Raw genomic sequence first — 12768 nt, forward strand, 5'->3', positions numbered from 1 at the left:
GACAGTTGTGTTCATCAAGCAATCAATCACTCAAAGCTCTATTAACCTGTTCGAGCCTAACTACTGAATATCCAGCTTCAAGTTGGAATCGGGTCGGGTTTTTCATAGGCAAACCCGCCCCGAACCCAGGCCAATTTAAATCGAGCCAGTCCGAAAAAACCCGAAAAACCGCTCGTTAGTAGCTCTAATTAGGTAATATATAGTTTAGTAGTTAATCAGGTACTTTCGGTAGTTATATATAGTGAAACTATATTCTTAATTTTATTTTCAAAACTCTACATCGGTTGTGCATATCATGCAATTCTGCCATAACACGGGTTCTACTATACTCTTGGTGGTGCTTTGGCACAAGAATATCTCTCCTGATTCTATTAATATAGAATTGATATTTGCTCTATATATAAATATAGTCTAGATCTATATACAAATATAAATAAAAATGGAGATTCTCTAAATTCTTTAAATATATAGTACCGAGACAAATCCGCTCAGATATTCTAAATCCGGGGTTTTGGTCCAGCGACCCGAAATCTGGAAGCAGATCCTACCTTCTAAACCCGCCCCTGGAGATTGCCGGGTATGGGGAGGGCTTTCCGGGGAACCTGTCCAACTATAGGCACCTCCTACAAGGATGATTCAACCTGTGTATACTGTCACATACTATCCTGCTACCTTTCTAGTACCCTGCCTGAACAATAAGCCTACAGTATAGAAGAGAAGAAGGGCGATATAAACTAACAAAAGGGCCAGGAGGTTGGATTCGTTGATTAGATGATTGTGTTGCTTGGTTCGATCAACATGACTGTGGGAAAGAAATCACTCAGGAAGAACAACAGCGCTAGGCCTAACTAGGCAGAGTCAAACTTATTTAGCAGATGATTTAAATCTAGGGGATTAATTTATAGTATGTTTAGTTCTAGAAGACATTATTTCAGTAGTACAGTAGGTGTTGAAAATAGTATTTGTTTAACGTGGTACGCATTCTGTCAAGGGTTGCAATACTTTTGATCCACCATTTTAACTACATAACGCCAGATAACAGATGAACCAGCAACAGCTCAGAATGTGGAAACTAGCATCTGGCCAGGTATTTTTCCAGACCCCGAAAGCAGTGGCATACTATGATGGTTCACATTGACAGCCTATACCGTTCCAGACGATTAGATGAATTCAGGCTGGATTCCCTGCCGAAACCATGTCTGTCTCCCATCTAAGGTCGGCATCTGCTGGTTCAAGGAGTCTACCGCCCGACGGATTTCTCCCATATGCACCTCGAGCGGGGTATTACTATCTAGGAATACCTGTTTCTTATGGATGTCCCTAAATTCTTCCATATTGTCTTGCATGTCCCGCAGTGTGACCATCACAGCGGTAACCACAAGCCTTGCCTGCTTGTAATACTTGGTGAGATCTTTGAGAAGAGCCGAATTGGCATCCTCGCCAGTCAGGCTGTCCCACAGCCTCGTCAGGATGTCGCGTTGCCGCGCTGGTATGTCATTGGGCGATGTGAGATCGGAAATGGCGTTGTGTGCTTCTTCCAGAATGTCTAGATCCTGCAGCAGCCCCTCGGCGTTCTCAACGAGGATGGGGATGCTCTCGGCGATGGACTCGACAGTTTGAACAAAACTTCGTCGCAGCTCTGTCTCGTCCGCGGCCAGAATAGTGTGGGACCGTAGAACACCAAATGGGTCGATTAGTGTCAGTAGGATGACAAGCGGAGAGTGCCGTAGCGCCTGGATGGAGTTGAGCGTCTTCAGAGCATAGTTGTCCCTTGCAATGACAGTGTTCCGTACTCTGTTGATTTTAGCACTAAATTTCGACAGCTTTCTGCGGTTGATGGAGCGTTAAATTCAGCACCTGATTTCTCTTTGAGGTATGATTTGCTGCTATCAGTGACTCACCTAACCAAGGGCTTCGAGGTGTAGATAACCTGACCCAATTGTTGTGTGATAGCTTCTCCATTGTCCAAATCACTAAGGCGCACCCGCATAGCAAGGTCTCTGACGGCATGTTGATTGCTCTTGATCTGAAACGCCAGATTTGCGCCTTCCCCCGCTTGTCTGGAAACCATACCCAACTGCTCCTGCGCCTCAGCTGATTGGGTGAAGTTCAAGGGCACCGACGGGGGAGGTAGAACACTTTCATTGCAGAAGCCATACGCTCGAGGCACATATGAGAGCGCTGGCTGGTTACAGACCATCGCAGCAAGGCGTTCATAGAAAACGGTGAAAGCACATAGCAAAATGTACATCATCAGGTAAAGAACCAATATGAACTGCAGCGGGTAACGGATACCTGAGAACGCGCTCCGCACCATGACGGATACAGTGTCCAGCGAGCCCTCGAATGCATCCCTTGCAAGCAAGCCGATGCGTGGCAGAATGGCTGGCGGGGGCTGTGACACGGACACTTTGTCAGGTGTGCTCTGAGCATCGCTCTCTACCGGAACCTCATCAACCACTCGGGAGCCAGTGGCCTTGACAGGTCTGCGTCTGTTTGCTTGTTGTTGTGCTGGTCTGCCTGAGAAGGCTGGGAGATGATGGATCTGCGCAGTAGGACCAGCGCTGGGCTTCCAGTCATTGGATTGGCTCATGTCCATCTGGAGATCATCACCAGCAACCTCACTAGGCATGCTGATCTCCTCAACCATCAGATTCTTCAGGTATTCTACAACTTGGTGATCCCTTGAGGAATCACCAGACATTGTGCGGCCTTTCATCTCTAGTGGTGGGAACGAAGATATTTCGAGTTGGAAGACCGGTATGTTGCGATGAAAAAAGTATCTGTCCGACCCCGGTGAAATAAGAATCACTTCATCAACAGACTTCATTGGTGAAGGGGGGGGGGTTGTTCGTAAAATAATGGCATGTCTGAGACACCATAGTAATAACTCCAATGGATCATGGTGGCAGTGCGAAATCATGGGCCCTAAAACGCCAAGACCCATGATGCTCAGAGTGTACCTCCAGTTGTCATACGACTGATCGGGGCGCCAATGGACGATGGTTCTGAAGCTTGGGCATATCTCAAAACGAGACTCCGCCTCCACATCCGAAAGAGTCCATTTTATTTACTATGCGTCAAAATTGGAATTTAGATCCATTGGACAGAAGTAGCTGAAAAGTGGGCTTAGTGGAATCGACTGTGACGGGAGCACAGCCTTTTCCTTCAACTTATAACAGCTGCGCCCCATTTGACCATGGATCGTTACTTCTCAAGGTGTTTGTGTTTCCGAGAAATGGTAGAAAACAAACATTGGCTGCCCGTTCGCACAGATGTGTGTCTGACTAGGTAGAGGACCAGCGGTGTCATCTTTCGTTATTGTAACATAGCAGTCCCTCAGATCTGAACAGTCCTTCTCGCATTTGCTATAGATGGCTCAGATTCGAAAGGTTGCCATAGTCCATCGACCCACGAGGCTGTTTGGGAAATTATCCAGCACTTCTGGATCATGGAATAATCCATTCGGGGCACAAACCATCAACCATTACGCTGTAGAGGTCGTATATTCATCTATTTCAACTTCTTGTAACGGCGAGGCTAACTGGAATCTGTAGGTTGGCGAGTCGGGGGACCTAAAGCGATACGAATTAAACCAAGTCGACGGCAAGAGCGTAACGCTGAATTACGATCTGAACGCAAGCCGGGAAGACTACGAAAACGTCAAAGGAAACGTTATCAAGACAGATGTTGTGGGTTACACATCGTATTCTGATGAAGAGATCCTCGAGATTGGTCTGTATAAGACATCTTTTGATACCTTCTAGCAATACCAGCTTGGTATCTGACTATTCCACCCCTAAACAGCGCAAGAACTCATTCAAGAACACGGAGACTATCATCTGATTGGGAATAATTGCAAATTTTGGGCAACTAAGATGTTCAACAGAATCGCAGATGACGAAGGTCGATTCGGAGCTCTGGTTGGTGAATTATACGGATGGTTCCAACGCATGATATTTGAAGATGAGTGATGAGTTAACACACGGGAAGTCCTGTAAATTCCCTCCCACTTCCTAGTAAACTTTGATGAATTTGATCAATATTGTCTACCATCCAATGGATTCTGTACAAGCTAGTGCTTCATCTAATGTGCTCAGCAGCACATCCTAGACAGTTTCTAGCAAGCTCTGTAATCCGTGCCTTGCAAGCAAGCCGATGCCCGGTCTGGATGGCTGGCGGGGATTGAGGTACGGACATTCTGTCAGGCCCTCTGGGCTTCGCTATCCACAGTAATTCTATCAGCCTGCGCCTGCGCTAGTCCGCCAGAGAAAGCAGACGGTATCAGCTTTCTCAGATATGCCCTCCAGTGGGAATGAGCAGGCCTCTTGTGGCTCATCATCTCTCGGCTCTGGGAATATTGGAACGATGTAGCTCGATCTGTAACAATACCTCTATTCTCTCCATTCGCAGAGTTCCCTCACGAAGGTCATTGTGGACGTTTCGTTTCGCGAGATTGTTATGCTTAGAGGTGTTATTTACAAAATAGAATATATCTACTATGTCCGCCGGCGGGGGCTACCTCCATGGCTGAGAGCTGCAGAACAGAGAACAGGATTTCCCTGAGTCGGCCAGAGTCGTCTACATTGTAACGTCAAGAGTGCATCACGTAACTAAGCTGAACGTAGCAGGAATTGGCAGAAATACCTAAGACTAATTCCCAAAATACACCCCAATGTACAAAAGGGGAACAAAGACCAAGAAGCAGGTGGAAAAAAATAAAACTCGCCGCTCATTCTGTTACGACCCCGAGGAGCTGCGCAATGTCATCACACATCCAGGTGCTGTAGTGGTAAGAATCTAAGCTTGCGATGGGCCCATTGAGCCCCATAGAAATAGTCTTGCAGCTGTACCCCCAATCCACTGGACCGGTGTTCTGATAACGGACTCAATCTTGCTTTCCCTTAATTGCCATGCAAAGTTTTCTTGGACAAAGTCCCGCATCCCTTGCAGCCTTGGCCGGTCGTTCTCCTGAGGCGCCCAAACAATGGAGAAGATCCGTAAATGTCCGACCACCTCCGGGGCGGCGATGATAATATCGTTGGGATGCTCCCGGCACAAATCCTTGATTGCTCTTCCTGATATAGCCTCCCAGGGGGCAATCCTCTGTGATAGCATGGTCCCGAGATCATGGTTTAAGCCATTGCGGGTATCTGGATTAAGCTCCACTCCAGATGCTGCCAGTTTGTCATAGGATTCCTGGAACGTCGGCAGCTGCACCTTAAGGAAGACGACGTTTAGCTTTGTAGGCGAGACCCAGGATAATCCATAGGCGACCGCGTCGGTCCATGTTGTCATCTGGTAAATAACACTGCCCTCACACTCCCATGTTCTGTAAACGGTGAAACGGTCGCAGTCGAACGTCGGGGTAAATTTATCCATTTTGTTTGAAAGAAGTGGTCATATTAATTCGCTCGGAAGTATCTTTGCTCCGTGAGTGGTGTAGACACGGAATACTTTTTGAGTTGAGTCGACGACTGCTCATATAAAGAACTCATTTGATGGCGGAACAGAAAGAGGTTGGCTGAATCAGCTGGGAACATCAAATGTTTCTTAACTCAAAGTACCCTCCTTCCTTGCACCACCCCAGTGACCCCACAAACCTTAATGAGTGGATAAGTTAGTGGAAATGATCGCCTTCAACCATCCTATAGGCAGAATCCCATCCCCGTGACCGAATTGCGGCATGGGTTAAGAACTCTGCATGTTGTGGTAGCTTTTTGAGTCAAATGAATGTAAGTTGCTCTAGACCACGATCCAATGGCTCCATTTCCTTGGATGGCTTTCGTGGCAGTGATGGCCCAGGCCTGTTCCTCTCTGTCCGCATATTACACCCACTCCTCCCAAGCCCAGAAAAAGTCCTTTCATTCTTCACACTTCCTCGTACTAATTCCAAAACACAGCCTTTGCTACAAGCGTGCCAATAGGGTTCTGGAAGCATGAGCGGTCTTTTTGAATTTCTTGGTGATCTACTTGGGATCTCTGATGGTGGTCTAGGAGATGAAGAATACACCTTTGATACAGAAGATCCGACTGACCTAGGAGACGGGAGCAGCCTTACTGGAGATAATGTTGAAGGTGAGTCTTGCTATACAGCCATGACACTGTCTGAGCTTCGGCAGATGGACAGGCATGATGAAAGGGGGTCGCACCATAGTATCAAGAAGATGAGACTTACCGTGCAAATACAGCAGACACAATGGATTCAGGAAATGCAGGAAGAACGGACCATATATACTTCGCCGGTGACAGCGACGGCCCTTCGAGTGATACCAACAGCTCTTCGAGTGAGACCAACAGCTCTTCAAGTAATACCAACAGCTCTTCGAGTGAGACCAACAGCTCTTCAAGTGATACCAACAGCTCTTCAAGTGATACCAACAGCTCTTCAAGTGATACCAACAGCTCTTCAAGTAATACCAACAGCACTTCGAGTGATACCAACAGCTCTTCAAGTAATACCAATGGCACGTCGAGTGATACCAACCGCTCTTCTACATGTAAGATAGACTGCTATCCCTCGCCATACCCTTCTTTCTCATAGCATCAAAGCCCCATCTGTACATTTCTATCACAAAGCTTTGTTTTTGGCTAACTTCGTTATGATGTTGCTCAGCAACCGGTGGAGAAGGAATATACCAACAAGGGATCGACCGAGAGGGAAATCGAGTTGCTCAGAGCGGCACAGGTCTACCATTTTACCCCAAGACCGGAGCACCAGTTAACCCCAACAGCGTCACATGGCCTAACCCTGTAACAGGAACTATTGGGTCTAGTGATACTGTAACCCCAAGCTCCTGACTTCAGCGCCCGGCCAGGTTTATCTTTCTTTCTGTGTTTTCTCAGCTCATCCTTCATGTACGCGTATATTCTCTCGATATTAGCATTGACATCCCTGTACTCGATTGACATGTTCCATGTACTAAGTGCAAAAAGTCCATTCACCCGGCGGAAGACGAGGAAAAGGAAATGGAGCGATAGGCTCCCAAATATCATGACCATCGTTGTTACATAGTGAGATAGACCAGTGATATGCAAGCGAAACGTGATATATCAATGTACCTCGACCTCGCACGATTGACGGACAACGTAGGCATTGATACGAGGCTTTGACCAAAGCGATGTAAGGTTCCATGATATCTGGATCGATATCCTGGACATTACGGCCCTTCTTAGGTAGCATCTTCCACATGCAAACTAGCAAGTGATGTATCAGGTCGTACTTTTCACATTTGCAGGGCGGCAAAAGCCGTTGCTGGCTCGGGCCCTTGTCTGCTCCTGGGATTTCTACCGCTCTCATGCCTGGTATATAGAATTGAACCGCACTGCTATTGCATATATTGTGGTACGTGCAGAATCTGCAGAATCTTCATGAGGCGAGCTCTGCAGTGCAGAAGAGTATGGGGACTATCACAGAACAAATAGGCAAGCCAAGTGCTGGCATCACTGAGTCTTTATTTGGTAGGTTTCTTTATATGTTTCAAAGGCCTTTTGTATGGCCTCAACCATCTTGGGTCTCATTTTTATTACAAGGCGTTTCATGCTAGGTTCTCCATCCCTTGCACATACCCGGCACAATCTATGGCGTGACAGCCAAGGTATAAAGATAGCATTGTAGAACGTACATGAGCTTACGTATCCACAGCTGCATGATTACCTGGCCTAACTAGGCATCTAGGCCGACCAGAATCTCTTTAGGCTTGCAAGTATTTGGATATATTATACCTTTGAGGTTGCTGTAGATGCTTCCACAGACCCAGACATGGGCGACCGGAATACTCCAGCGGATGAGGGTTTTACTCAATGTTGCTTTCTTTTGTCAAACTGAGGGGCTGATAGACCTGGCCGACTTTCCACAAGCCCCCCTACAGGCGACCCCAGACCTCTTTCCGGTGACTCGGCTTCAATGATCAGCCGGTCTACCAAAGGACCGTGGGAAGCCTTGATTGTTCTTTTTACGAACGGTGCCATCAACAGGTTGCATTTCATACCAACATCCTCTTTCAACTGAAGTTCGTCCTGCACATCGTTAGTTTAACATCGCTTCATAGCTTTTGCAGAAGGCTGACCGTGTGGTCCTCAAGAGTCCACCTATTCTTGGTCCTTAGCCCCAAGGGGGCATAGATATGGGTTTGTAGACCCATCGACAGGTCCCTAAACCCAGCTTTATATTTGACCTGCCCGGAAAGAAGACCAAAAGGTAGATAGGATACCTTATCGGTGATCTCGTACCAGATAAGGTCCCGCTCAGTCTCTGGTGCATCCTCGTGAGGCTCGCATCGTTGAAGATCGATAACTAGTGGATTTAGTCTGATCATCGTCACATGGTTGTGGAGTATCTCAATAACTCTTTCCGGGGTGATAGACGAAGGAAGGGGCGAGGTGCTGGTGAAGCTATTCTCCACATTCATCAAGGACAAAAGGTAGGAAAACATGGCGACGTGTATATCATGTCGAGAGGATCAACAAATAGGCGGTGAGTCTGGGGACACGAGATGATGGAGATTGGTTTGATACTTTGGAGACTGTCTCACGTGATTCTCTAGGCCCTTCCGAAAACCGTTTCCGATGTGGAGCGTTTCTTTCTTTGAACCATATTTTCAATTATATGAAGATTATATATGAAGATAGATAAGAAATTCTGACGTGACAGAGCTAGGGGGGTATGTAGGCTTCTCCAACTGTCTCTCGCGGATTGTCTATCAAGGCTAAGGCGGAAGGACGCAAACTGGATCCAGTATTGGCTACTCATTGGGAATAATCTCCATGATTATAGAGCCTAATCCTATTTACTCTTGGGCTACAGCTTCATGCACTGTGGAGTATGCCTTGAACGGGTTATAATGAAGAGTATCTTTTGTAGAAAAACAGGGAATGTGATATACGCAGGTTAGATTCACCTGTAGCATCAAGATCACTGAATCCCGAACAATTTTACCAAGTTTCTTGAGGATTCCTGATGAAAGTACATTTTGATAGGTAGCGGAATACACAAAAACGGAGAATTGCAAATATAGGTAATTCGTTTCAATTCAAATACTAAGGCACAAGCGTACAGGAACCTTTAGATAATACATGAGACACACTATCTCACAGAATAGCATTACTAGTATCTGGCCAGCAGTCAGCAATTTCCCCACCATCCTGAACAGACACAACAACTGAACCCTCTCCTCTCAAAGGATCACCTTCCCACACGACAAAATCACCGGTGTAACCTTGTGCCTTCTCACCGCCAGTACCAGTCCCCTTTGACCCAGTGCCCAAGATAGCCTCAATATTGGTCGATACGAGGGCAATGGCTTCCTTATCACTCAGTCCTGCGAACTTACCGGCCCAATGTGCCTCCTGTGCTAGGCCATGGACTTTAGAATCGCTGCTTACGGCTAAACCAATCAGCACGCCGGCATCGATCAAGATCTTTGCTGGGCTCTCAGTTAATGGCGGTCCCGTGAGAACATTTTTCTTTTCCCAGTTAGTAGGCGCACCGCGATTCCCAGTTAGAATGACGGGTATGTTTGCTTGGGCGAGGTGCTCAGCAACCTATAGTGGACGATGTATGCTTAGTATATACGTGCTTGAATGGAACCGTAGAACCTTACTGAGACTGCGCCATGGGCCCCGTGAATGACAAGATTTACTGAAGGGAAATCCCGCTTGATGAGAATTAACTGCGAAATATCATCCTGGACAACTTGGTCAGAAATGCTGTATTATCTTTCCCTTTAGGGAGAGGGAGTAGGAGGTACCTCGTTGTATGCTCGAACCACTACGGGGATCGAGCCATTGGCAGCCTGTACATATATACTGGCACTTCCTGGACTAACTTCTTTACCCGCCTGTAGTATTTGACGCAGACGTTCCACTCCTGACGCAACAGTGGGTGTGTCGTCACCTGGGGAGGTATCAGTTATCGACCTATGATAAGCCAAGGGCATAAGGTTCCAGATAATTCACCTTTAGCTGATTGTCCAACTGTCAGATGGAGTGCAATGTCATCCTTCCAGATCCCATTGTCAAGAATTGTGGCTGTTTCACTTGTACGTATCCCAACACTGACTCCCTGGACAATGCCTCCATTAGAGCGGGGGGCAGTAATGGCCTTTGTGACACCTCCAATTCTGGCTCTGGTAGATGCCCTGCCATGGAGATGTAGACCGTACTTTGCGAAATGGAGGCTCCTTTGCTCATCCAGGACATCTGTGCTCTTGCCAGTTAAGCCATCGCCAGTAGACTCCTCGGATGGGATATCTTGGATGCCGAGGTTATTTCCAAAGGCGACGAGACCCGGAGTAATATAGCCGTGGTTCAGGTTGATTTCGGTAACATTCTGTTCGTTATATTTGGTGGACAGACAGGTGGATCTCTTATCCAGGCATACGGCTTTACCGTCTTGAAGAAGCAAAACAACATCTCTTGTATTTTCGAGGGGGGTGGGAGTATCGACTAGGACCTTCTTGATGCCCGTAAACAGTAGCTTCGATGGAGAGCTATGGACACTGGAGCATATGTCCTCCTTCTGCTGTTCCAAAATTGAAGGTCGAGGCGCTGGGGCACCTGGAGATTCTACAGAGCTGGAGTTGTGGAGAAGACATTCTAGGTGGTCATTGCTGTCCAAAACGGAACGACCATCGATGAAGACCTCGAGGGGTGTCGCTCCGACCTGTAACGGATGATCGTCCCATAAAACTAGATCTGCATCGTATCCGGGGCGAACATATCCAATTCTGTGGTCTTGCTGGACCGACCGAGCAGGGATAGATGTAACTGCTTGTAGAGACTTGTCTTCCGAGAGCCCAAATGAATGAGAAACTGCTGCTTGGTACCTGGCATTATTCGTGTCAAAATCTTAATTCTCAAATCCAGTCCGTCGGGTACTTACATCAGATACTTTGCATAATTCTCCTCGCCAGTGTGATCCTAGAATCAATGTTAACGGTGGCCATCGCTTCATACAAATAATCTGGGCATACGGATTTTAGGGCAACCTTGACGCCATGATCGTCCAGAACTTTCGGCCCTCTCAGATTTGCACCATATGCCTCAGCCTTGAACAGAGCATTTTCTGCAAATGTGGCGATAGTAATGTTTCTGAGATAGGTCAGCCAGAAGGATCATCATGGGCAGGCTGCGAAACCAACTCTTCAAGGTGCTTCAAAAGTTCTGGAACTTGCCATGCCTCCAGTGCATGATGGAAAGCCTGCGGATGAACTCCAAACTCATGGAGCACAGCGAGCATGCGCTCGAGGTCCTCGGGCTCGTAGCAATGTACATTCACATTGAGCTCCCCTCTGATAAGTGCGACTAACGTTTCAAGTTCAAAAGACTCCGGCCGCTTTCCATGGCTTCTGATTAAGGTTCTTATATGATGTGTTTTGGCGAAGCTGCTCTCCTGCACATCAAATGCCGCTCGGCACCAGGCAGACTGCCGTTCATGTAAATCCCGTGCTTCTTCCAGATGTTTGCGCAAAAGCCAGGTGAGACCAAGCCTAGTGTTTCCATACACTCCCTTCGGGTTCTCGCCACAGGCCATTTTGAGGTATCGCTGCCGAGCATTTTCGGGAAGACCGTATTCTAATAGTAACTCCTCCACTATGGGCTCGCCAGATTCTCCAGATAGTGGCAGGTTCTTAACCATGTATGCCTCACCTCCGACGATATTTGCCGAACCAGGTAGAACAAGCGATGAAGTGACACCCCCAGAAGCGATAATTCTAATTGCAGGATCATATGGCTTGAAGCCATCTATGGCGCGCACATAAGGGGTGATAGGGCCTAGCAACGGCCGCTCATTGACATCATTAGTCGCTGGGAGCTGAGGAAATGGAAGCAACAGATGGTGGGAATGCATGTCCACCAGCCCAGGAGTAATGAATCTCCCGTGCACGTTGATAATATGAGCACCCTCTGGAGTGGGATGTTCCAAGCGAGTGGGAGACACCGATCTGATCACTCCAGACGAAAAATGAATATCGAATGTCCCATCACGGGTGGACTCTCCATCAAAGAGAGTAGCGTTCTGGATAACAATATCTCCCTGCTGACCAGAGACTGGATTCCACCGGTGATTTCTCCTGCTTTCCGAGGCGACTCGATTGTGGTTCCGACTCCGAACTTCATAACATCTCTTTATACCTTCATTATATAGATCTGATTCGGTTAAATACCGTGGATAAGGAACAATATTGATTTTGGGTTCGCCATGAATCAGGGCCACAAACACTCCTATGAAGAGAAGGGTCCAAAGAAGTCGCCGCCACCGTCGCAAGCGGCGGATTCTCGATCGCTGTGCAAAGTCCTTGCAAGGAGACTCTGAGGCGAGAAGGCCACCCTTGGTAGCCATTATCACGGCTTGTGTTGTGAGCAACCTAGTGGTTGTGCTTCAGGCTCAACTCGCTCCTATGGTACTGAGCTGTCACATATAAAATTCTTCTATAACAGGGCAAGTGGGTGGTCTCTCTTAACACTTTATGTTTTGACCAAAGAAGAAAAACAGCTTACGGTGTACATGAGGAAGATATTCCCCTCCGGCGCTTATCTTTGCGTGACTGTGGGTCGAAAGTGCGTCAGTCGAGGGGCTTCCGGTCAACTTTTGCGTGAGGCCGGAGGGCCACTTCATGGTTTGAAAACACAAGAAATGCATTAATGCTATAAAGGCTGAGTATGTAAGATGCCAAAGCGATGTGAATCTTCTAGGAAATACTTTAAAGATATAGAGGAGGTAAAAAGTATACTAAAAATATTATTTTCTCATCACCGTAAACAACT

The 12768-nt window shown here is 47.2% G+C and overlaps 5 protein-coding genes across 5 annotated transcripts; 1 reads left to right on the plus strand and 4 right to left on the minus strand.

The window, feature by feature from the left end:
* Positions 1-1160: 1160 nt before the first annotated feature.
* Positions 1161-2704, minus strand: BDV38DRAFT_280030 (uncharacterized protein; the record flags this gene model as incomplete). The annotated part of the gene is made up of 2 exons (XM_032059200.1): positions 1161-1794; positions 1902-2704. The coding sequence occupies 2 exons, from the start codon at positions 2702-2704 to the stop codon at positions 1161-1163; spliced, it is 1437 nt and encodes a 478-aa protein (XP_031916594.1).
* A 2096-nt stretch (positions 2705-4800) lies between these two features.
* On the minus strand, positions 4801-5382 carry BDV38DRAFT_280032 (uncharacterized protein; the record flags this gene model as incomplete). The annotated part of the gene is made up of 1 exon (XM_032059201.1): positions 4801-5382. One exon carries the CDS (start codon positions 5380-5382, stop codon positions 4801-4803), a length of 582 nt encoding a protein of 193 aa, XP_031916595.1.
* Positions 5383-5939: 557 nt separating this feature from the next.
* Positions 5940-6801, plus strand: BDV38DRAFT_280033 (uncharacterized protein; the record flags this gene model as incomplete). The annotated part of the gene is made up of 3 exons (XM_032059202.1): positions 5940-6078; positions 6192-6500; positions 6617-6801. The coding sequence occupies 3 exons, from the start codon at positions 5940-5942 to the stop codon at positions 6799-6801; spliced, it is 633 nt and encodes a 210-aa protein (XP_031916596.1).
* Positions 6802-7800: 999 nt separating this feature from the next.
* BDV38DRAFT_280034 (uncharacterized protein) lies at positions 7801-8435 on the minus strand (the record flags this gene model as incomplete). The annotated part of the gene is made up of 2 exons (XM_032059203.1): positions 7801-8019; positions 8070-8435. The coding sequence occupies 2 exons, from the start codon at positions 8433-8435 to the stop codon at positions 7801-7803; spliced, it is 585 nt and encodes a 194-aa protein (XP_031916597.1).
* Positions 8436-9090: 655 nt separating this feature from the next.
* BDV38DRAFT_290241 (uncharacterized protein) lies at positions 9091-12343 on the minus strand (the record flags this gene model as incomplete). The annotated part of the gene is made up of 9 exons (XM_032061437.1): positions 9091-9249; positions 9292-9543; positions 9603-9686; positions 9750-9895; positions 9958-10826; positions 10883-10920; positions 10974-11091; positions 11142-12090; positions 12136-12343. 9 exons carry the CDS (start codon positions 12341-12343, stop codon positions 9091-9093), a joined length of 2823 nt encoding a protein of 940 aa, XP_031916598.1.
* Between the last annotated feature and the right edge of the window lie 425 nt (positions 12344-12768).

The sequence above is a fragment of the Aspergillus pseudotamarii genome (assembly GCF_009193445.1).
Source record: "Aspergillus pseudotamarii strain CBS 117625 unplaced genomic scaffold BDV38scaffold_11, whole genome shotgun sequence".
Taxonomy (NCBI): Eukaryota; Fungi; Ascomycota; class Eurotiomycetes; order Eurotiales; family Aspergillaceae; genus Aspergillus; species Aspergillus pseudotamarii.